Source organism: Neoarius graeffei, chromosome 27, assembly GCF_027579695.1.
Source record: "Neoarius graeffei isolate fNeoGra1 chromosome 27, fNeoGra1.pri, whole genome shotgun sequence".
In the NCBI taxonomy this organism is placed as follows: Eukaryota; Metazoa; Chordata; class Actinopteri; order Siluriformes; family Ariidae; genus Neoarius; species Neoarius graeffei.
The window spans coordinates 19508294-19534350 of record NC_083595.1 but is presented as its reverse complement, the minus strand read 5'-3'; the positions used below and the strand labels follow the sequence as shown (position 1 = coordinate 19534350).

The following is a 26057-nucleotide window of genomic DNA, read 5'->3' as shown; positions in this document are numbered from 1 at the left end:
CGCCACACATAGTGCTTTGCATTTAGGCCAAAAAGTTCAACTTTAGTCTCATCTGACCAAAGCACCTTCTTCCACATGTTTGCTGTGTCCCCTACATGGCTTCTTATGCCTGTCTTTCAACAATGGCTTTCTTCTTGCCACTCTTCCAAAAAGGCCAGATTTGTGGAGTGTATGATGTATAGTTGTCCTGTGCACAGATTCTCCCAACTGAGCTGTGGATTTCTGAAGCTCCTCCAGAGTGATCATGGGCCTCTTGGCTGCTTCTCTGACCAGTGCTCTCCTTGCTCGCTCTGTCAGTTTAGGTGGACGGCCATGTCTTGGTAGGTTTGCAGTTGTGCCATACTTTTTCCATTTTTGAATGATGGCTTGAACAATGCTTCCTGAGATGTTCAGAGCTTGGGATATTTTTTAATAACCTAACCCTGCTTTAAACTTCTCCAGAACTTTATCCCTGACCTGTCTGGTGAGTTCTTTGGTCTTCATGATGCTGTTTGTTCTTCAGTGTTCTCTGTCAAACCACTGAGGCCTTCACAGAACAAGTGTATTTATGCTGAGAGTAAATTAGACACAGTAGGACTCTGTTAACTAATTAGATGACTTCTGAAGGCAATTGATTGCACTTAGAGGTATCGGAGGTTTATTAGAGGTATCACTTGTATTTAGAGGTATCAGAGGACAGGGGGCTGAATACTAATGCACACCACATTTTTCAGATTTTTATTTGTTTAAAATTTTGAAGACCATTTATCATTTTCGTTTCACTTCACTATTATGTGCAACCGATGAGTTGTCTGCCCTGGTAAGAAATCAAAAGTTGTTTAGAGAGTCGAGTCTGATTTGCCTGACGGAAACGTGGCTAACTAGCCTCACACCTACTGCTAATGTTGACTTGCCGGGCTTCAGTGTGGCTAGACTGGATAGAGATATTTTACTCTCGGGGAAAAAGAAAGGCGGTGGACTGATCATGTACATTAATAACAAGTGGTGCCATCCGGGACATGTTACGGTGAAGGAGACAGTGTGCAGCAAAGATGTGGAGCTACTGGCAGTGAGTTTGCGTCCTTACTACATCCCAAGAGAGTTCTCACATGCCGTCATTATCTGTGTTTACATACCACCACGAGCCGTACCCGACAATGCCTGTGATGTCATTCATACGACTGTTGCGAGGCTACAAACACAACACACAGATGCTTTCTTCGCAATAACTGGAGATTTCAACCATGTTACCCTCGACTCCACCCTAACAAATTTCCATCAGGTTGTCAACTGTGCTACAAGGAAAAATAGAACAATTGACCTCCTTTATGTAAACGTGAGGGAAGCATACAGTGCAACTCCCCTTCCCCCACTGGGTTTATCCGACCACAATCTGATCCACCTTCGGCCAGTGTATGTTCCAAAAGTACAAAGGCTACCAGCTACCACACGCACCTTCAGGGTATGGACACCAGAAGCAGAGGAGGCGCTGAGAGACTGCTTCGACACCACTGATTGGAGTTTACTACAGGGCAGTGATGACCTGGAAGAGGCCACAGCATGTACAACGGATTACATAAACTTCTGCATGGACATTGTTGTACCAACTAAGACTGTGCGCTGCTACCCCAATAATAAACCCTGGATAACCAGGGATGTCAAACAACTCCTCAACAAGAAAAAGAAATTCCTCAAGGAGGGCAACCTGACGGAGCTGAGGGATGTACAGCGGGATCTCAAAAGCAGCCTGAGGGAGGCCAGGGTGGCATATGGGAGGAAGGTGGAATTGAAAATGAAAAACAGCACTAAAGAGGCATGGCAGGGGATCAAAAACATCACTGGTTGTGGGAAGAAGAGAGGCATGGCTGATGGCGACCTGTCTATGGCCAACGACCTAAATCACTTCTACAACCGGTTTGGCAACTCTGTGATGGGGGCAGCCAATTCTATTGTCACCCCTATAGCCCCCCCCACCCCCGCTACCCCCATGTGATAACGACTGAGACAATGACCCGGACATCGGCTGCTCAGCCAGCTCCCATCCCCCTCACTCACTACCCCCCATCCCCAGTGTGGATATGGATATTACATCCCCCCGTCCCCAAGCTCACACAACTGGCTCACCAACTCCCACTGCCTCCATTTTCCACCCTGCCCTCTCATCTCTGCTATCAGAAACAACCTACCCACCACCCACCTCCCCACACCCAAACCCAGCACACCCACCACCTACAGTCACCAGAGGCCAAGTGAGGGGGGCACTGAAAGGACTGAAGTCCAAGGCGGCTGGGCCTGATGGCATCTGTGCAAGACTGCTAAAGTCATGTGCAGAGTCACTAGCCGAACCACTCCATCACCTGTTCAATCCCCTGTCTGCAGGAAGGCAAGGTACCTACATTGTGGAAAACTTCGTGTCTTATACCGATCCCAAAGAAAGCACATCCCAAAGAACTCAATGATTACAGACCGGTTGCCCTCACCTCTCACTTAATGAAAACATTAGAACGTGTGCTGCTGCGCAACCATCTCAAACCCCAGGTACAACATGCACTGGATCCTCTGCAGTTTGCCTACCAAGAGAACGTAGGAGTGGAGGATGCTATTCTGTATCTTCTTCACAGGGTGCACTCTCACTTGGACAAGGGTGGATGTGCTGTGAAAATCATGTTTTTTTACTTCTCCAGTGCTTTCAACACCATCCAACCACTGCTGCTGAGAGATAAACTGGTGCAGATGGGAGTGGAGCCTGGCCTGGTAACCTGGATCACAGACTACCTCACCGAGCGGCCCCAGTTTGTTAGACTGGGAGGCATTACATCTGAGACGGTGGTCAGCAGCATAGGAGCGCCACAAGGAACGGTGCTCTCCCCGGTGCTCTTCACTCTGTACACAACTGATTTCAGCTACAACTCTGCGATATGCCACATGCAGAAGTTTTCAGACGACACTGCAATTGTTGGTTGTATCAAGGAGGGTCAGGAAGAGGAGTACAGGGGTCTGGTGGAGGACTTTGTGGGATGGTGCCGGACCAATCAGCTGCACCTGAACACCACCAAAACCAAGGAAATGGTGGTGGATTTCAGGAGATCCACCCTGCCTGTGGTGCCGGTCTCTATTGAGGGAGAGAATGTGGAGATTGTCTCCACTTACAAGTACTTGGGGGTGTACCTAGACAATAAGCTGGACTGGTCTACAAACTCCGAGGCACTCTACAAGAAGGGCCAAAGCAGACTCTACTTCCTCAGGAGGCTGAGGTCCTTCAATGTCTGCAACCGACTTCTGCTGATGTTTTACCAGTCTGTCATGGCCAGTGTGCTCTTCTACAGTGTGGCATGCTGGGGTGGTAGCATTAGGAGGAGGGACGCTGGACGCCTGGACAGATTGGTGAGGAAGGCAGGTTCGGTGGTGAGCATGGAACTAGAGACCCTCACCTCAACAGCAGAGAACAGAACTCTGAACAGACTGGATTCTGTAATGGACAATCCAAACCACCCCCTTCACACCATTTTCATCAACCAAATGAGTCTTTTGGCCCTTTTCCACTACCCTTTTTCAGCTCACTTCAGCTCGCTTCAGCTCACTTCAGCCCGACACGGCTCGCGTTTCGACTACCAAAAAACAGCATGACTCGGCTCGCTTCAGCCCTGCTTAGCCCCTAAAACTCGCACCGTTTTGGAGTGGGGCTGAAGCGAGCCAAAGCGAGCCGAGTGAGGCTGGGGGCGTGAGCAGACACTCCCCTGTGCACTGATTGGTGAGGAGGAGTGTCCTCACATGCCCACACATGCCCCGCGAGCACGCTGGGATCTGTAAACACCGCAAACCCGGAAGAAGAAGAATTACGAATTACGAGAATTTCTGAAGCCTTATGCGCCTCGCCTCATCTATACGCTCTTGCCAGTATCTGTTGGCGTTGTCGGTGACAACAAGCCACAGCACCAAGACCAGCAACACTAACGACTCCATGTCCTCCATGTTTATTGTTTACTATTCGGGTCGTGAGACTACCGCTTAAAAGCTCACTGATGTCACTGTTTGTGCCGCTTAACGACATCACGTGACGTCCACCCACTTTCGCTAACTCCACCCAATGTGTCCACCCACTTCCAGCCAGCACGGTTCAGCGCGGTGGTAGTTGAAATGCAACTCCAACAGCCCCGCTCAGCTCGACTCAGCACGGCACGGCTCAGCCGCGTTTGTAGTGGAAAAGCGGCATTTTTAGCCACAGATTCCATGCCCCCTCATGCAGGACAGACAGGCTACGGAGGTCCTTTGTCCCACGGGCCATTCAACTGTTCAATAGCACACAGAAGGATAACAAGGACATCATCATTGGGGACTGGACTGCCTAACACCCATGTCCTCCATTTATTCCAGGCTTCTATGCTTGTGTGTGTGTGTGTGTGTGTGTGTGTGTGTGTGTGTGTGTGTGCGCGCATGTGTGCCTAAGCTGGCGTGTGTGTGTGTGTGTACTGTGCAATACATTTTTCACTGGATTTCTCACTGTGAAAATTGATAAGTCTGTTCTTGTTCACTGTAATCCCTCTCTGTGTGTGTGTGTGTGTGTGTGTGTGTGTGTGTGTGTGTGAGTGTGTGTGTGAGAGAGTGTGCGTGTGCATGTGTGGTGTGTATGTATGTGGGTGTGAGTGTGTGCGCGTTTTTTTTAACTGTGCAATACTTTCTTCACTGGACTTTTTATTGTGACAATTGAGAAGCATCCCCCCTATCATGGCTGACACTTGCTATTTGTTCACTTGTTATTTGTTCACTTAATGTTTCCCTTTAATAACTTTCTTTGCACCATACCAGAAGTTTTTGCTCTTTGTTGAATTAGTGTAATTTAGTGTTGATTTAGTGTAATTTAGTGTAATGTTGATCTAGTGTAATTTCCTCCCTCTCTGTATCTTAATATGTGTTTTTTGTACATTTGTGTAAGCTACTTGACACTTTAATTTCCCTCTGGGGATCAATAAAGTTACTCTACTCTACTCTGTGTTGGTCTATCACATAAAATCTCAATAAAAAACTTTTAAGTTTGTGGTTGTAAGGTGGAAAAATGTGAAAAAGTTCAAGGGGTATGAATACTTTTGCAAGGCACTGTACTATTAGGCCTGGATGATGAAATGAAAGAGATATGTATCATCAATAAGCAGTATGAAAATAGCAATAAGAAAATTGTTTGATAGAATGTTCGATAGTTTCACTTAAGCATGTTAAATGCAAACAGAAATGCCAGAAAAGCACAGAATTCAGTTGCATGAACAAACCCCAGGTGTGCTCCCACCCTGGCTCATAAACAAACCATCATATCCCTTTATAATGGAGCATGCTGTAAGTGACACCAAAACAGCTACACATTTAAAAGGTGTATTGTTCTGTTGCACCATTGATACAAGACAATAGAATAGAATAGAATGCCTTTATTGTCACTATACACATGTACAATGAGATTTAAAGCATCTCCAATAACAGTGCAAACAGCGTGTAGAGAGAGAGAGAGAGAGAGGAAGGGGGAGAAAAAAGGGGGGGTAAGGTGCACAGTCTGAGGTGTATGTGTTGTGTTACACATTATGGAGTGAGGTATTGCACATATAAAGTATTGCACAGAGACAGTCACATTATAAATTATTGCACGAGAGAGTCACATTATAAGATAAAATATTAGAGTAGAGTGGGGGAAAAAGCCCCCCTTAAGGAAAATTCAGTTTTTCTCCAAGTTGAAATGAACCATGTGTTTAGTTTTAATCATAGTTTTTGACAACAGTGACATGAACAATAATGCCACCTAAAGTTTGGCTAAAGTTAATACTTAATTTTTCTTAACAAAAACAAACATTGTGCCAAGGGGGCCTTTTACCCCCCCAGTGGGGTAAAAGGCCCCCTGAGGTGGGGCAATAGGCCCCCTCACTCAAAAAAAGCTGTTTGGATAGCAAAAGTGTTTACTTAAGCCTTACTTCTTGTGAAAGAAACAAGAAAATATCCCTGAATTAATGAATAGATGCATTATTTTATTATATTTCACATTTTAATTTCAATTTTTTTAAAATGTCAATTATTTTTAATATTAAGTTCAAATTACTTGCTTTACTCAACCAGGTAAGCGAGATGTTATTAAAAACTCTAGTATTCAAAAATGTATGAAATACAGTAATTATGATAAAAGGAAACGATGCCCCCTGGGGGCCATTTACCCCACCATTAAGGGGGCGTTTTACCCCACAGACTACACTTTTACAAAAAAGGGTCTTACTTTCAAAATGTGATTCAATTTTTTATACCTAATGTATTTTTTTAACGTACTGACTTGTCTACTCATACAGTACCACATACACAGCTGTGATATCTGACGAAATAGCAGCTATCTAAATACAATTTTACTGATATCTGAAAATTATATCACTTACCATGAAATTTGATTTCTCTCCGCTGCGTTGCTGATATGTGATCCACAGTGGATATTTGTATATCCCCGTTGTCAAGCCAGTCCATAGCAACAATAGAAATGTAACTTTGCGCTATCTGGTGGTTATTTTGGGTAAAACAGGCCGGGGGCATATTACCCCATGGGGGCGTATTACCCCACTCTACTCTACCCATTATGAAGTATTGCAAGGTAAGGTGCACAGACTTGAGGTGTATGTGCTGTGTGTAAGGTGCACAGTCCTGAGGTGTATGTGTTGTGTGTAAGGTGCACAGTCCTGAGGTGTATGTGTTGTATGTAAGGTGCACAGTCCTGAGGTGAATGTGTTGCGTTTCATATTATGGAGTGTGGTATTGCACATTATAAAAGTATTACATAGGGAGTCACCTTATGAAGTACTGCACATTATAAATTAGTAAAATAGTAAAATAAATAGACTATAAAGTCAGAGCATATCCAAGTTCAGGGCGATTATGGCTTTTGGAAAGAAGCTGTTTTTTAATCGATTTGTCTCAATTTGTAGACCCGACAACAATCCACGGAGAGCCCGGCGGTCTCGCTATGTCATCTGGGATGTTATGCGTGAAGAGAAAGTCACTCGAAACAGATGCCTGATGTTGGTCACTGATGGCTAAAAGTGTCTGGCGGGTGTACTGGATGTTTGCAGAACTGATGTTGCACAAACAAAGAAATACAAAAACAAACAAAAAAAGAGCACTGAAAAGGAGAGCCGTAAGCCGCTGCAACCACGCGAGCCGCCATCTTGAATGACCAACAGCGTGGAATGAGAAAACGAGCAGTATATCCGACAGGTCTTAAAGGTCCCATGGCATGAAATTTTCACTTTCTGAGGTTTTTTAACGTTAAAATGAGTGCCTCTGACCTTAAGTCACCCCAGTGGCTAGAAATTTCATAATGTGTAAACCAAACTATGCCTAACATTTGAGAATGGTGCGTCAAAACGGCGCGTTGATAAGCTCTTCCCTTTACTACATCAGCAAGGGAGATGATCCCCATGCCCCCCCCCCTCTGGATTCCCACCCACTGTATGGATTGCCTGCCCAGTTGTAGTGAGGAGACCATAGAGGACACAACAACATGGCATCACCAAAGCGAGCGAAACATGGAAATTGCGCTGTACATGGATGTGACAACACAGAAAAGAGTCTGTTTTTACTGCCGACGGGAGAGCCCCTGAAGACGCAGTGGCTTAATTTTATTTACTTCAATAATACGCTGTCGAGTCTACCTAAGACGGTGTATGTTTGTCGGAAGCATTTTCCTGAGGAATGTTTCCACAACTTGGGACAGTACAGGGCAGGTTTTGCACATCAACCGTCACTGAAGCCTGGGTCTGTACCAAGCATCCCTGCTGCATCAGCAACAAACATCGAACAAGTAAGTGTATAACTGGTCGTTTTGCCGTGTTTTAAAATCGGTGCGTTAGCCTAGCAATGGCTACATTAGCTGTGCAGCTAACCGCTTCCTGCAGTTAGCCAGGTAATCTGCGCTACAAAACTAAAGAGCATGCAGCATGCTCTGTTAAACTGAGTTTAGTCTGGAAATTGACTAACTTATGAGTGTTAGGGTTTTGCTGGGATTCAAACCTGGTTCGTTGGTGTGATAATCCAGCAAACCCCCACTAGGCCACCAGGGGGATGACTAAAATGCAGAGGCGTGAGGCGGAAGTAGAAAAAGTATCAGAAAGGTTTATTTACAATATGTACAAAAAATATCCAAAAAGTAAAAATACAAAAACACTCAGAAGATAAGGGAAAAAATAAAAAAATCCCAAAGTACAAAACAAAAGCCAAAAAACAGAAAAGAAAAGGCAAAAATACCAAAGCTCAGAAGATCCAAAAAACACAGTAACTACTAGGTCCAAAAGAAAAGCAAAATGCAAAATAAAGAACACGGTACAGAGGAAACTGGAGATAAACATAACAGCACAAAGACTCCGTGACAAGAGGACTGAACTCGGGGTATAAATACACAAGCTAAATTGAACACAGGTGAAGATAATCAGGACTAAACAGGCAATTAACACAAACACAAAACACAGGAACAGTGGCAGCCTCTAGAGGCCAAAATAAACATGACACGAAAAGGAAATAACAGCGGCCTCTAGAGGCCAAAACAGTCCTAGTCCTAACAGGACCCCCCCCTCTAGGAGCGTCTCCTGACGTTCCCAGGGCGATCCGGATGGGCCGAATGGAAGTCCTGACACAGTTCTTTATCTAGGACATCCCGAGCAGGAACCCAGCAGCGCTCCTCAGGACCATAGCCCTCCCAGTCCACCAGATATTGTAACCCGCCGCGGAGCCGGCGGGAGTCAAGCAGGCGATGCACAGTGAACACAGTCTGCCCCTGGAAGATGCGGGGGGGTGGGGGGTTCCTAGGGGCAGGGGCATACGTAGACGTCAGTACGGGCCGCAACAGGGAAACATGGAAAGTGGGGTTGATCCTCAGAGTCCGGGGCAACTGGAGCCGGTAGGAGACAGGGTTCACCCTGCACACCACCTTGAAGGGGCCAATGTAGCGAGGAGCAAGCTTGCGGTTCTCCAAACCCACTGTGGACAGCCAAACCCGCTGCCCAGGGCGGAAAGCGTGTGCAGGTCTTCTATGGTGGTTGGCCTGAGTCTGGTTGGTTCTGGAGGTCTGTATGAGGGTCTTCCTGACCTTGCTCCAGGTCTTGCGACACCGTCTCACATATTGGTTGACCGAGGGCACCCCCGCGTCCTCCTCCTGGTCCGGGAACAGAGGTGACTGGAACCCGAATTGGCACTGGAATGGCGACAGCTTGGTGACCGATGACTGCAGGGTGTTGTGGGCGTACTCCGCCCATGGCAGCCAGGTGCTCCACGATGTCGGGTTATCCATAGCCAGGCCTCGCAGGGTGGTTTCCAGGTCCTGGTTGAGCCTCTCAGTCTGACCATTGGACTGTGGGTGAAACCCAGAGGAGAGGCTGGCAGTGGCTCTGATGACCTTGCAGAACCCGTGCCACACTCGGGAGGAGAACTGGGGCCCTTGGTCTGAGACAATGTCCTGTGGAAGACCAAAGACTCGGAAGACATGATTAAACATAAGTTTCGCTGTTTCAAGAGCAGAGGGGAGTTTGCACAGTGGTATAAAGCTGCAGGCCTTGGAGAATCTGTCAACTATGACCAAAATGACCATGTTACCTTGTGACTCAGGGAGACCCGTGATGAAGTCGACTGCCACGTGGGACCAGGGACACCAGGGAATGGTCAGAGGATGCAGGAGACCCTGGGGACGCTGTCGTGGGTTCTTGGTTCTGGTGCAAACCTCACAGGACAGGACAAATGACCTTACTTCCTTCTCCATGTTAGGCCACCAGAAGCATCTTTTCAGGAAGTCCAGGGTCCTCTGAGCTCCCGGGTGGGCGGTGAGAGGGGAAGAGTGACCCCACTGGAGAACCTTGGCCCGGGCTTGATGTGGGACGTACAAGAGGCCCGGTAGCCCCGTCCCAGGACCGGGGTCCTGGCATTGGGCTCGTCGGACAGCCTCCTCAATACCCCAGCGGACAGGGGCCACAATCCGGGACACAGGGATAATAGGCCCGACTTCATTGTCCCCGTTAGTGGCAGAGAACAGCCTGGACAGTGCGTCAGGTTTGGTGTTCTTGGAACCGGGGCGATACGAGAGGGTGAAGTCAAACCGACTGAAAAACAGGGCCCACCTAGCCTGTCGAGGGTTCAGTCTCTTGGCTTGCTGGAGGTACTCCAGGTTCTTGTGGTCAGTCCAACCCAGGAATGGATGTTGCGCTCCCTCCAGCCAGTGCCTCCACTCCTCAAGGGCCAGTTTGACCGCTAGCAGTTCTCGATCCCCCACATCGTACCGGGACTCCGCAGGACTCAGGCGGTGGGAGAAGTAAGCGCAGGGGTGCAGCTTTCCTTCCGAACGTTGAGAGAGCACCACGCTGACACCACTGTCCGAGGCGTCCACCTCCACGATGAATGGTTGGGAGGTGTCCAGGAGGACCAGAATGGGTGCCGTGCAGAAGCGGTCCTTGAGGTCTTTGAACGCCTTTTCCGCCTGAGGAGACCAGCCATAAGATCCACCTGTCCCTTTGGTGAGGTCTGACATGGGTGCTGCTACAGAACTGAAGTTCCTGATGAACTTGCGGTAGAAGTTAGCGAATCCTAAGAACCGCTGAACCTCCTTAACGGACTTGGGAGTAAGCCAGTCCCGGACGGCCAGGGTCTTGGCAGGGTCCATTTGGAGTTGGCCTGTCTGTACAATAAATCCCAGAAAGGAGACCTCGGGAACATAAAATTCGCATTTCTGGGCCTTGGCGAACAGATTGTTCTGTAGCAGCCTCTGGAGAACCTGGCGGACATGGTGGCGGTGCTCCTGCACGGTCTTGGAAAAGATAAGGATGTCGTCGAGGTAGACAAAAACGTACAGGTTAATCATGTCCCTTAAGACGTCGTTGATTAGGGCCTGAAAAACAGCTGGTGCATTGGTGAGTCTGAAGGGCATCACCTGGTATTCATAGTGCCCAGACGGGGTGTTAAAGGCAGTCTTCCACTCGTCTCCCTGTCGGATACGGATGAGGTGGTATGCGTTCCGTAGGTCCAACTTGGTGAAGACGGTGGCGCCTTGGAGCAGGTCGAAAGCAGTGGACATCAGCGGAAGGGGATATCGGTTGCACACAGTGATCTTGTTCAGGCCCCTGTAGTCAATACATGGTCGGAGCCCCCCCCATCCTTCTTGCCGACAAAGAAGAAGCCGGCACCAGCAGGTGAGGTGGAGGGTCGAATGAACCCAGAGACCAGGGCATCTTTGAGGTATTCCTCCATGGCCTTGCGTTCTGGCTGAGAGAGGGAAAACAGTCTGCCACGAGGAGGGGTAGTCCCAGGGAGCAAGTCGATGGCACAGTCGTAGGCCCAGTGTGGAGGAAGAACGGCGGCCCTGCTCTTGCTGAATGCCTACTTGAGATCCCAGTACTCTGTGGGAACTTGAGATAACTCTGTGAGATCGGGGGCTCAGCAGGAGACACAGGAGAGCTAGAGAGCAGACAAGAGGCATGGCATGCAGGGCCCCATTCCACAACCTGGCTTGTTACCCAGTCTATGCGAGGGTTGTGGCGAGTAAGCCAAGGAAGGCCTAGAATAACTGGGAACTCAGGTGAAGGAATATTTCTTCCTTGTGACCTTGAGACTGGAGGAAGACTGAAGAAGTAACTTGGGTGACTCTTCCATCACCTAATGCTTGGCCATCGAGGGCAGACACAGACAGTGGGACTTCAAGAGGTGCAGTCGGAATATTGATGCTTTGGGCGAAGTGAATATCCATAAAGTTCCCAGCCGCCCCTGAGTCTAACAAAGCTTGACAAGAGTGGACAGACTCACCCCAGGAGATGGAGACCGGGATGTAGATTCCTTGGCCAGGGAGTCCGGGAGAGAGGGTAGGCCCCGTCACAACCTTCCCTCGGCTGGACGGGGCGGTCCTTTTCCCAAGAGTTCGGGACATGATGCTCGGAAGTGACCAGGCTTGCCACAGTAGATGCAGCACTTGTCCCTCCTTCTGCGCTCCCTCTCAGATGCGGAGAGGCGAGTACAACCCACTTGCATGGGTTCTGGACAGTCACTGAAGGAGGTAGACGGTTTACAGGTAGAGGTAGGGCGGCTGGGGGGGCTCAAGGCTTGGTGGCGTTCTCTCATCCTGTTGTCCAGACGAATAGCATGTGAGATGAGGGTTTCGAGGTCACTTGGGCATCCAATAGAGGCCAGACCGTCCTTGATGGGGTCAGACAGACCATGGTGGAAGGCTGACACCAGGGCAGTCTCGTTCCATCCACTTACTGCTGCGAGCGTTCAGAACGAGATGGCGTAATCTGCGACGCTTCCTCCTTGCCGGATGGACATGAGCTTTCGGGCTGCGTCGGTACTGATGTCCGCCTGATCGAAGACCCGAAGCATCTCTTCAGAAAACAGCTGGAAATCAAAGCACTCAGGTCCCTGTCTTTGCCAGATAGCAGTAGCCCAGGCTCGCGCCTTAATCAAATCAAGTTTATTTGTACAGCGCTTTTAACAATAAACATTGTCGCAAAGCAGCTTTACAGAATTTGAGCGACTTAAAACATGAGCTAATTTTATCCCTAATCTATCCCCAATGAGCAAGCCTGTGGCGACAGTGGCAAGGAAAAACTCCCTCAGACGACATGAGGAAGAAACCTCGAGAGGAACCAGACTCAAAAGGGAACCCAGCCTCATTTGGGCAACAACAGACAGCCTGACTATAATACTAACAGTTTTAACAGGTATAACCATCAACTGTCCTCATGGGGCCGTCCTTCACAGGAGTGGGGCGATAAAACTCCGACCAGACACAGGGCACCAGGATGGATCAAGCAGGTCCGAGGGGCAGAAGAGACCAGCATCTCAATCCCAGGATCAACATGTAACTCAGAGGGACAGATGGGGGGGGGGGAGAGAGAGAGAAAGAAAACATGTTGTTAGGTATGCCCGAAAAATGACAAGTATTAAATCTGTGTGGTAGGCTCACAGAGATGAGAGTCTTTACATCAGGCATAACACACAATGGCATGTTAATATGGTAAAATATATTATGACCTGCTCTGGCTGGATGCTTGATTGGGTGATGGGAGCACACTCCTCAGCAATGATGAGATGCAGATGGGACCCTTAGGGCTGGCCAAGACAATTCAGTTACATTTCACCGGGTCTGGGACATGCGACAGAATGTCTGACGGCCGATTCCCTGTAGGCTACGATAGCAAGTCGAGGTCTCCACCGTCTCCACCAAAAGATTTCCTGTTGACTCCATGTAACTCAGAGGGACAGATTTGGGGTGGGGGGGAGGGAAAGAAAACACAGGTGGTTAGGTATGCCCAATGTCACCTGAATAAGTAGGAACAGTATACATATTGCACCGAGTACAAGCAGGGATTCCGGCAACTAACTATGACAGCCTAACTAAAAGGAGAGAGCCAGAAGGTAACACAGGCATGAGGGAGCCCCGGGACATAAAGCAGCCAGCCACTACACCTGTCAACAAACTCAAGTGAGCAAGCGAGTGGGGACTGACAGCATCCATACATCCCAGTTTACCAAAACAGTCTATGTCTGAGGACCCTCCAGATCTACTCCTTTACCTCATAAACACCATTAACAAAAGGCTTGACTAAACAGACATGTTTTCAGCCTAGACTTAAATGCTGAGACTGTGTCTGATTCCCGAACATTACTTGGAAGGCTGTTCCATAACTGTGGGGCTTTGTAAGAAAAGGCTCTGCCCCCTGATGTAGCCTTCACTATACAAGGTACCAGCAGATAGCCTGCACCTTTTGATCCAAGTAGGCGTGGCGGGTCATAGAGGAGCAGAAGTTCACTCAGGTACTGTGGTGCGAGACCATTTAGTGCTTTAAAGGTCAATAGTAGTATTTTATAATAAATACGAAATTTGATTGGGAGCCAATGCAGTGTGGATAAGACAGGCGTGATGTGGTCATATTTTCTAGTTCTAGTAAGGACTCTTGCTGCTGCATTTTGAACTAACTGGAGCTTGTTTATGCACTTATTGGAACATCCAGACAGTAAGGCATTACAATAATCCAACCTGGAGGTAACGAAAGCATGGACTAGTTTTTCTGCATCATGCAATGACATTAAATTTCTTATCTTTGCAATATTTCTGAGATGAAAGAAAGCTATCCGGGTGATGTTATCAATGTGAGTTTCGAATGAAAGACTGGGGTCAATAATCACTCCGAGGTCTTTTACTGCTGCACGTGAAGAAACAGAAAGGCCATCCAGAGTTACTGTGTAATCAGAAAACTTACTTCTAGCTGTATGTGGTCCTAGCACAAGTACTTCAGTCTTGTCAGAGTTAAGCAGAAGGAAATTAATAAGCATCCAGTGTCTAATGTCCTTCACACATTCCTCAATTCTATTAAGCTGGTGTCTCATCAGGTTTTGCAGAGACATACAACTGTGTGTCATCAGCATAACAGTGGAAACTAATACAATGTTTACGAATAATATCGCCCAGAGGTAACATATATAGAGAAAAAAGCAGTGGGCCCAAGACAGAACCTTGTGGAACACCAAACTTTACCTCGGTACGTCTAGAAATAATCACCATTTATATCAACATACTGATAACGATCAGTTAGATAAGACCTGAGCCAGGAGAGGGCCATTCCCTTAACTCCCACAACATTTTCTAGTCTATCCAGAAGAATGGAATGATCAATGGTATCAAATGCTGCACTAAGGTCAAGCAACACAAGTAGCGAGACACAGCCCTGATCAGACGCCAACAGTAGGTCGTTTACTACTTTAACCAGTGCTGTCTCTGTGCTATGATGAGGTCTAAATCCTGACTGATGCATTTCATGGATGTTATTCCTATGTAAATATGAGCATAACTGCTGTGCCACAGCTTTTTCAAGGATCTTGGAGATAAAGAGGAGGTTTGATATTGGCCGATAATTGGACAGCTGACAGGGATCAAGGTCAGGTTTTTTAATCAGGGGTTTGATAACTGCTAGTTTAAAGGATTTGGGTACATAGCCAATCATAAGAGAATTATTTATTATTTTTAGAAGCGGTTCAATTACTCCAGGCATTATCTGTTTGAATAGATGTGTCGGTAAAGGATCTAGTACGCAAGTTGAGGCTTTTGATGTAGAGATTAATGAAAGTGGGGGCGTCGTGGCTCAGGTGGATAAGGCGCCATACCATAAATCCGGGGACCCGGGTTCGATTCCGACCCGAGGTCATTTCCCGATCCCTCCCCGTCTCTCTCTCCCGCTCATTTCCTGTCTCTACACTGTCCTATCCAATAAAAGTGAAAAAAGCCCAAAAAATATCTTTAAAAAAAAAAAAAAAGAGATTAATGAAAGTAATTCAGTTTCTTTTAGGGGAGTAAAACATTCTAACTGATGATCTGATACAGTTATATTGTTAACTACAAGGTCACTTTCATTGTCTAACCTTAAATTAGTAGTTTGAATTTTTTGTCGGATATTCTCAATTTTGTCATTAAAAAAAAATTCATGAAGTCGTTGCTACTACATACTGCAGGTGTGCATGTGTTGATAGTGGACTTATTCCTGGTTAATTTTGCTATAGTATTAAATAGGAATCTAGGATTATTTTTGTTATCTTCTATTAGGGAGGAGAAATATGTTGATCTCGCAGCACTAAGAGCTTTTCTATACTTCAGGAAGCTCTCCTTCCAAGCTAATTTGAACACTACCAATTTTGTTTGACGCCATTTACGTTCCAATTTTCGAGTGGTCTGTTTTAATGTGCGAGTGTCATCATTATACCAGGGTGCTAATTTTTTGTCTCTGACCATTTTCCTTTTTAGAGGAGCTACATTATCTAAAGTATGGCGGAATGTTGACTCTAAGCATTCAGTTGCCTGATCAAGTTCTGCAGGGGCTGACAGTGACCCAATCAAAGTTGATAACTCTGGGAGATCATTTATAAAGCTCTGTGCAGTAGTTGACGTGAAAGTACGTTTAATACAGTAGCGTGGTGAGGTGCATATATTATTACTCAGACATATTTTGAATGAGATGAGACAATGATCTGAGATAACTTCAGACTGTGGAAGTGTGACTATATTGTCTACGTTTAATCTGAATGTTAGTATTAGATCAAGGGTGTGACCACCATTATGGGTCGGTCCTATGACATTCTGCTTAATCCCGACTGAATCTAAAATGGACACAAACGCTGTTTTTAAAGGGTCTTCTGGGTTATCGAAGTGAATATTAAAATCTCCGACAACTAAAGCTTTGTCTCAGGAAATAACCAGATCTGAGATAAAATCTGCAAATTCAGAAAGAAACTCAGAATATGGCCCCGGGGGCCTGTAAATAATAAGCAATGGAATTAACTGGGTAGACTTATTTTTCGAGGCTACATACATTATATGAGTACAAAGAACTTCAAATGTATTAAATTTATAACCAGGTTTGTGTGTTACACCTAGATAATCGTTATAAATAACCGCAACGGCTCCTCCTCTGCCAGTTAGACGAGGCTGGTGTATATAACTGTATCCAGGAGGACTCGCTTCATTTAATGCTCTATATTCATTTGGCTTAATCCATGTTTCTGTTAAACACAGTACATTAAACTCCTGATCAGTAATGAGTTCATTAACCATTAGCGCTTTAGATGTAAGAGATCTAATATTTAATAGCCCCACCTTTAGATCAAAGGTGCTGGCAGCAGCTGTACAGTCAGTATGATCTAATTTTATCTTGATTAGGTTACTAGAACAAACTCTCTGAAAAATTAGCTCTTACCAGCTAATAAGGTGATCACAAAGGCAATCTTGCGGCGATCCGTAGTGTAGGTGGTAGGCTGAAGCTCAAAGGTGAGTTGACACTGGGTAACGAACTCTCGGCACTCACTGTGCTTGCCGTCGTACCTCTGTGTTGCAGGAAGGCTGGGTTCGCTAGGTGAAGAAGGCAGCATGGCAGGAGGCACAGGAGCAGGAGCGGGAGCTGGATCAGGAGATGCAGGCAGAGATGTCAGCTGTGCCAGGGTTTTCCCAATTTGCTGAAGCAGTTCCTCGTGGCGAGCAAGGGCCTCACGTTGGCTGGTGAGCGTACGTCCATGAGCGTCCATGGTCGCTCCGAAGCGTGTCAAAGCTGCCGTAATTCCCTGAAGGTTGGCCGGGTAGACAGTTGAAGCAGCCTCTGCTGAGTCGGTCATGACGGAGTCTTTCTGTTAGGGTTTTGCTGGGATTCGAGCCTGGTTCGTTGGTGTGATAATCCAGCAAACCCCCACTAGGCCACCAGGGGGATGACTCAAATGCAGAGGCGTGAGGCGGAAGTAGAAAAAGTATCAGAAAGGTTTATTTACAATATGTACAAAAAATATCCAAAAAGTAAAAATACAAAAACACTCAGAAGATATAAGGGAAAAAATAAAAAATCCAAAAGTACAAAACAAAAGCCAAAAAACAGAAAAGAAAAGGCAAAAATACCAAAGCTCAGAAGATCCAAAAAACACAGTAACTACTACGTCCAAAAGAAAAGCAAAAGGCAAAATAAAGAACACGGTACAGAGGAAACTGGAGATAAACATAACAGCACAAAGACTCCGTGACAAGAGGACTGAACTCAGGGGGTATAAATACACAAACTAAATTGAACACAGGTGAAGATAATCAGGACTAAACAGGCAATTAACACAAACACAAAACACAGGAACAGTGGCGGCCTCTAGAGGCCAAAATAAACATGACACGAAAAGGAAATAACAGCGGCCTCTAGAGGCCAAAACAGTCCTAGTCCTAACAATGAGCTTATGTTTGACTATTGCTCCGCAATGCATGTCTTCTGTTGGATAAGCGATATGTTGCTGTAGTTGCTGCTTCTATCCTCTTTGGTTATGGAGTGCGTGTTCAAGCCTAGGGTATTATACGTTCGTAAACTACCACTCCGAACACTCTCACTCTCTGTTCTCTGTGTCACGTTGAGTTTACGAAAGGAGTCCGAGGGAGAACGGGGTTTTGTCTTAGCAGCGTGGCTACAGGCGCTGATAGCAGCGAGTATGTGTGTGTGCAGCTTGGTCAAGCCCCTCCCCCCATGGCCCGCCCCCACCCTCTACCCTTCCCCGCCTCCATGCTTCTCATTAGCAAAACGACACACTGGGAAAAGCGCTGAAATGGGGCTTTCTCCCAGGAGGCTATATTTACGTGCCAAAGGTTCATTTCGAGAAAGGCTGTGGATATAACATCCGGAAGCCTCCACGAGCCCGTTTAAAGCATCAACAAACCACCATGCCATGGGACCTTTAAATATACTTGTGGTGGTAGCCAGCAGAAAGGGCCTGTCAGGACAAAAATGCTCTACTTTGTGTGATTTCCGATTGCATTAGAGTCTGCTCTGCTCACACAGAATTTGCTCTGCTCATGATGGTCAGTAAATTGTGCATGTCTATCAGCAACAACCACGGGCTGCTTTTAAATTTTGTATCTGCGTTTTCTGATGAGAAAAACAAAAATTGCCTATTTTTTGTTGCTGACACAAAAATAGAATGATCAAATGTACACACTGACTGTGAGTGTCCTTTTAATAATTGGTTAAATAGGCTAGAAAAAAATGCCATAAAGCTGAATACACTGAATGGACTTAGGCACTCCATGTTGTCATGGTAATGTTGAAAATAACACAGAACATGCACTCTGATTAGGACTGTCTAGAGCATGAAAGCTCGCCGTTCATGTGGTCAGCTATTTGGGAAATCATTCCAGCACAACGCAGTTCCTTTTAGCGGCACAGAACTTCCTGTTCATTATTATTTATCTATTGGTCACAGAGCATTCTTGTTCTTCAGACTTATTTGCTAAAATGAGTCACAAATATACTTTGTTAACTTTTAATATTCCTGGGCAAATTGTCCAGTAAGGTCTATGTACACATAATAAACACTGTGCAGATGATGAGGAAATAGTTGATAAAAGTAAGGTGTTTAAATTCAAAATAAAGTGGTTAATTTCAACCTTTTTTCTCCTCATAATTTTTAAAAAATGACCACTAAATATCAATATTGACTGAAATGAAACAGTATTATGACGGATTTTTCAGTTATATCACCCAGCCCTAAATACTATGCCCACCAATTCAAATATTGCCTGCTTTAAATTTTCAAGAGTATACATGAGGAGTGGGGCGGCACGGTGGCGTAGTGGTTAGTGCTGTCGCCTCACAGCAAGAAGGTCCTGGGTTCGAGCCCCGTGGCCGGCGAGGGCCTTTCTGTGTGGAGTTTGCATGTTCTTCCCGTGTCCGCGTGGGTTTCCTCCGGGTGCTCCGGTTTCCCCCACAGTCCAAAGACATGCAGGTTAGGTTAACTGGTGACTCTAAATTGACCGTAGGTGTGAATGTGAGTGTGAATGGTTGTCTGTGTCTATGTGTCGGCCCTGTGATGACCTGGCGACTTGTCCAGGGTGTACCCCGCCTTTCGCCCGTAGTCAGCTGGGATAGGCTCCAGCTCGCCTGCGACCCTGTAGAAGGATAAAGCGGCTAGAGATAATGAGATGAGATACATGAGGAGTGGAGAATGAACCCACTTTACATTAAAAGTACATATGCTCTTTATGCTATTTTAGACAACCATTTTCAAATATATTTATAAAAATATAAAAACTGCCTTCTCTATTGCTGAAATCATGTTGTCTGCTACCAATTTTCCTGTTGCATGTGGTTCTTTGCAAGTGTGTCATACCAAAAACAAAGCTTTTCCTTAACATTTGCAGTAAAGAACACCACCTATAGGGCTGAATGAATTCCCTTGACTAAAACCCTGCTTCCATAATTATTTTCTGTTGACTAAAATTTCTCTAATCATATTCTCTTACCCATATCTGAAGGTTCTTTATTTACTTTTAAGGGAAAAGTGCCTGTATGACAACAATATTTACTGAAAATACTGCAGCATACAGCACTTTATTGGAAGGTTTTGACATGCATGTCCATGTACAGAAGAATGCATTTACCCTAGCAGTTAGGAGTAATGAAATATGACCAAAGCATTTCTACAGATCAGTGCATGCTCCCAATCAAGTACATGTTAAGTGAGGGCTTTTCTAGTAAGCCTGGACAATATAATATTGATACTGTGATATCATGATACAAATTTTGCTATTGAAGTTATGTGTCTTTGCTTTTATAACTCCTTTGTTAGTCACTGTAAAAGTAAATGAATGGACCTTTACAATTATTTTCTTACCATTTATTATTTTTTGTGAAATACTTTTTAATTATTAAAGGTTTTCTCCCTTTGGCAAAAGTTTCATAGGTGTCAATAATTAAACTCGATTACAATCATGATATTTATTTGTATTTCTTTGTATTTCATTCTACCACAGACTTTCCAAGCTTCTCCGATCCCTTCATCCCTCCAGTTTCACAGGAGATTATGCAGCGAATGATTCAAAAGTTTGCCACGGAATATACCTCAAAAACCAGTTCAGCTCAGGATATACCCCCTTTCCAATCAGTATTTAACAGCACCAAGTACCAAAGCTTTGCAAAAACACCCTTGTCGAATCCAGCTGCCAACAAACCCAATTGCTTCTTTGGTTACACAGACTCTGTCACCATTATTGCTGCCTCATCACAGAACCCTGTCCTCTGCAAAATTTTCATGGCTGACCAGGAATCTCCACTGGATCTCACTGTTAAGAAGACTGGTGTTGAGTCCAGTAACCAAGGTAAATTATTTAGCTAAAATTAAAAATTAACACATTGAAATATTAATTGAAGGCATAATAACACTGGGATAATAATAAACACAAACTGTTATAATAACACATATTGTTCATCTATATACTGAATTGAAGTGCACTTGTGCAATTACATGCTTGATTCACTGGTTCACATGTGTGAAAACTCGTGTGCAGATATATGACACCTTGCACTCATGTTAATTGACTTAGTTCTGAACAGTTTGGCATCTTGCAATATCAACGTAATAGGCAAGACAAGGCAATAAAATAGAAAAGGCAATAAAACCAGATTTATTCAAATATAGTGAAAAGAAGAAAAACACCATTCACCTCACAAAGGACACTGAATATCTCAACCCTGAAAAACAGGACTATAATATAGAAGACAATCTTTGGAAACTTAAACATTGCCTGCTTGCCTTACTTTACTCAATGAAAGAAAAACAATTGGAAAACAAATACATAAATTTATTGAGACACTGCCAACTTCAGTTCACAACAGCTTTAGCCAGCTTTGTGACTGTAACAATTCTCAGATTTTTGGGGGAACAGAGGAACTGGAAGCAGGCTTCAGAACAGGTGTGTTCTTTTTATTTTGACATTTTTCAGTGGTAGCTCAACACGTAAGCATACACACACGTGCGGGATGATGATGCTCTCTCTCATTCCTGACTGTCTGAAAGACACACAGAGACACAGGTTAATAGACACCCAGTAATTTGACACAGGTGCACCTCATCACGTTATCTGCTGGTTCAACCTGCCTCCTCGCTGTTTACAGCCGACACTCGACCACACCCCCACTGCCACAGTGATCCATTAGCCAAAGAATATTCATTCTTTGCTAACGAAACTTCTACCAAGATCTCAGCAATAAATATCAAACCTGGTCAAAATGAGTATACGTATGAGTTTTATATTTGCCCAAGATTAATCAAAAACCTAAATTGTATAGGAACAGAGCAATGGAATGGTGCTTGTGTGCGAGAGAGGAAAATGAGGAGAGTGTGTGCATGTGCGTGCATGCGTGAGAAAGAGAGAGATCATGTGAGTATGTGTGTATAGATGCACACTCTGCCCTAGATCTCATGGGTTGAGTCTTTTATGCAGTGAATGGCAATGTATTGTCACAATATACTTTGTCTTTGCACGGTTTGCATATTGCTTTATTGTGAACATTCTGAATCCATGTTTTAAAGAGCTTAATGGAAGATGGTGTTGGAAAATTATTCTAAGAACATCTTCTTTTAAAAGATATCAGGTAATATACGTAGAAATGGTAACTACATGCTTGTGGGTATGTGATGTTGTGGTTAAAATGTGCAGATGTTTTCATATGTTGCTTTCAAGTGTCACTATGAGATGTGACTCTAGTTTCCTTTGAGTGGCATCTCTGGTAGTTTTTTACCTGAACTTCAATTTTGAGGCCTACGATCACTGAACAGTTTTTCATTTTGATGAGATTAGTAGTTAGGTCAATTACTCTGGTGATTGCATAGCTAGTGGTGGAATCTGCCCCCTCTTGGACTGGTTAGGATTTTGATGAGTGTTTTTGAGGGGGTTTTGCCTGGCCATGGTTAGCAAAAGGGAACTCGGAGCCTTCCAGCTCTAAACAAGCACCTCCAATAATGAGTACTTGGCAGTTTCTGGGAGATATGTGAATCTTCGGCAATTATAAAACTCACACGTATACTCATTGTGACCATGTTCGATGCTGATATCTTGGTGGAAGTTTTGTAAGCAAAGTATGAATATTCTTTGGCTAATCGGTCACAAAGCTGGCTAAAACTGTTGTGAACTGAAGTTGGCAATGTCTCAATAAATTTATGGAATTATTTTCCACTTGTTTTGCTTTCACTGATTAAAGTCAAGTTTATTTGTATAGAGCTTTTAACAATAAACATTGTCGCAAAGCAACTTGACAGAACTTGAATGACTTAAAACATGAGCTAATTTTATCCCTAATCTATCCCCAATGAGCAAGCCTGTGGTGATGGTGGCAAGGAAAAACTCTCTCAGACGACATAAGGAACAAACCTCAAGAGGAACCAGACTCAAAAGGGAACCGATCCTCATTTGGGCAACAACAGACAACATGACTATAACAGTAACAGTTTTAAGATGAAGTCAGTTTCATTGATGTTATAAACTCTTCATTGATGGAAACTTGAGTGAAAACTGTTCATGACAACTGCAGTCCTAAAGTTAGCAAGTCAACTGTAGTCCTCAGCCTTAAGAGCGTTACTGTAAGTGTCCAGAGCGTCTTCCAAGTGTGACTTTCAGCTGTCCATATGGGGCCATCCTCCACAGGAGCAATGTGATGAGACTCCAACCAAGCATAGGGCATCAGGATGGATCAAGCAGGTCTGAGGAGCAGAAGAGGTTAGCATCTCGATCTCAGGATTGACATGTAACTCAGAGGGACAGATTTGGGGGGGAGAAAACACAGATTGTTAGGTATGCCCAAAGTCACCTGAATAAGTAGGAACAGTATACATTTTGCGCTGAGTACAAGCAGGGACTTCGGCAAAACCAACTATGACAGCATAACTAAAAGGGGAGAGCTAGAAAATAACACAGGCATGAGGGAGCCCCGGGACATAAAGCAGCCAGCCACTACACCGTCAACAAACTCGAGTGAGCAAGCGAGTGGGGGACTGACAGCATCCATACATCCCAGTTTACCAAAACAGTCTATGTCTGAGGACCCTCCAGATCTACTCCTTTACCTCATAAACACCACTAACAAAAGGCTTGACTAAACAGATATGTTTTCAGCCTAGACTTAAATGCTGAGACTGTGTCTGATTCCCGAACATTACTTGGAAGGCTGTTCCATAACTGTGGGGCTTTGTAAGAAAAGGCTCTGCCCCCTGATGTAGCCTTCACTATATGATGTACCAGCAGATAGCCTGCACCTTTTGATCTAAGTAGGCGTGGCAGGTCATAAAGGACCAGAAGTTCCTTCAGGTACTGTGGTGCAAGACCATTCAGTGCTTTAAAGGTCAATAGTAGTATTTTATAATCAATATGAAATTTGATTGGGAGCCAATGCAGTGTGGATAAGACAGGGGTGATGTGGTCATATTTTCTAGTTCTATTAAGGACTCTTGCTGCTGCATTTTGAACTAACTGGAGCTTGTTTATGCACTTATTGGAACATCCAGACAGTAAGGCATTACAATAATCCAACCTGGAGGTAACAAAAGTATGAACTAGTATTTCCGCGTCGTGTAGTGACACAACGCGGAAAAACTAGTTCATGCTTTTGTTACCTCCAGGTTGGATTATTGTAATGCCTTACTGTCTGGATGTTCCAATAAGACATTAAATGTCTTATCTTAGCAATATTTCTGAGATGAAAGAAAGCTATCCGGGTAATATTATCAATGTGAGTTTTGAATGAAAGACTGGGGTCAACAATCAATCCAAGGTCTTTTACTGCTGCACATGAAGAAACAGAAAGGCCATCCAGAGTTACTGTGTAATCAGAAAATTTACTTCTAGCTGCATGTGGTCCTATTACAGGTACTTCAGTCTTGTCAGAGTTAAGCAGAAGGAAGTTAATAAGCATCCAGTGTCTAATGTCCTTTACACATTCCTCAATTCTATTAAGCTGGTGTCTCTCATCAGGTTTTGCAGAAACATACAACTGTGTGTCATCAGCATAACAGTGGAAACTAATACAATGTTTACGAATAATACCACCCAGAGGTAACATATATAAAGAAAAAAGCAGTGAACCCAAGACAGAACCTTGTGGAACACCAAACTTTATCTCAGTGTGTCAAGAAAAATCACCATTTACATCAACATACTGATAGCGATCAGTTAAATAAGAGCTGAACCAGGAGAGGGCCGTTCCCTTAACTCCCACAACATTTTCTAGTCTATCCAGAAGAATGGAATGCTCAATGGTATCAAATGCTGCACTAAGGTCAAGCAACACAAGCAGCGAGACACAGCCCTAATCAGACGCCAACAGTAGGTCGTTTACTACTTTAACCAGAGCTGTCTCTGTGCTATGATGAGGTCTAAATCCTAACTGATACATTTCATGGATGTTATTCCTATGTAAATATGAGCATAACTGCTGTGCCACAGCTTTTTCAAGGATCTTGGAGGTAAAGGGGAGGTTTGATATTGGCCGATAATTGGACAGCTGACAGGGATCAAGGCCAGGTTTTTTAATCAGGGGTTTGATAACTGCTAGTTTAAAGGATTTGGGTACATAGCCAATCCTAAGAGAAGAATTTATTATTTTTAGAAGCGGTTCAATTACTTCAGGTATTATCTGTTTGAATAGACGTGTAGGTAAGGGATCTAGTACACAAGTTGAGCCTTTTGATGCCGGGATTAATGAAAGTAATTCAATTTCTCTAAGGGGAGTAAAACATTCTAATTGCTGATCTGATGCAGTTATATTGTTAACTAAAGAGTCACTTACATTGTCTGACCTTAAATTAGTAGTTTGAATTAGAAAGTAAGGCAAGTCAAGCAGGCAATATTTAATTTTCTGAAGATCGTCTTCTATATTATCGTCCTGTTTTTCAGGGTTGAAATATTCAGTGTCCTTTGTGAGGGCATTGAGCATGGGCCTTCACAGACTTCTTGTGCCTGGCAATATGCATGAGGTGGGACCATGCTGGCTCTTTGGAAATCATATGCAGGTTCACATGATGAGCCATGATAATATGATTCCCATGTGCTGTGCCTAGTGGGCAATGATGTGTCCACATTGTATTGGTCCTTATAAAATGTTTCACCTTTGTGTGGAGGTAGATCATATGTCACATTTTCTGTGATTGGAAAATGACATAGATGTCTGTGTTCAGTCAAATATGCTTCTTGGTAATTGGCAAAATGAAACTTACATTTGCAGTGCCAAGGCACCGAAGGAGCAGGATGATTACTCTTACTCCTACTCTACTCCTACTCTTGGTTCTTGCTGGGCTGAATAGTTTTCAGTCCCAGGATGATGTTTTGCAGTTTATTTCATTTTGCTACTCAGTTTTCTCAGACTGTGATTCCTCTACTTTGCAGTGCAGATGTCCAATAGTAATCAGGTGAGATGTTCAAGTTTCTCATGAAGGACATAGTGTTGTATGCTGGTTTTTGTGTAAACCAGCAACAGTATTCTGCCAATTGTATACTTAGTATTAATGTTTTTGGTCCTTGCTGGATGAAGGACACTATCTTTTTTATTTTATACTTGTAGTCTTCTTTCGTATTTGATGGCTTTTCTGTTTCTTCACGTGCAACAGTAAAAGACCTCGAAGTGATTATTGACCCCAGTCTTTCATTTGAAACTCACATTGATAACATTACCCGGATAGCTTTCATCTCAGAAATATTGCTAAGATAAGAAATTTAATGTCACTACATGACACGGAAAAACTAGTTCATGCTTTTGTTA

General features: G+C 44.5%; 1 protein-coding gene across 1 annotated transcript in view; it reads left to right on the top strand.

The window, feature by feature from the left end:
- lcor (ligand dependent nuclear receptor corepressor) overlaps positions 1-26057 on the top strand; it is a 195951-nt gene that overhangs the window by 110136 nt on the left and 59758 nt on the right. The window contains exon 2 of the mRNA XM_060911545.1: positions 20282-20626. Coding sequence (XP_060767528.1) covers positions 20332-20626 — 295 coding nt within the window. The 5' untranslated portion in view covers positions 20282-20331. The remainder of the gene's footprint in view (positions 1-20281; positions 20627-26057) is intronic.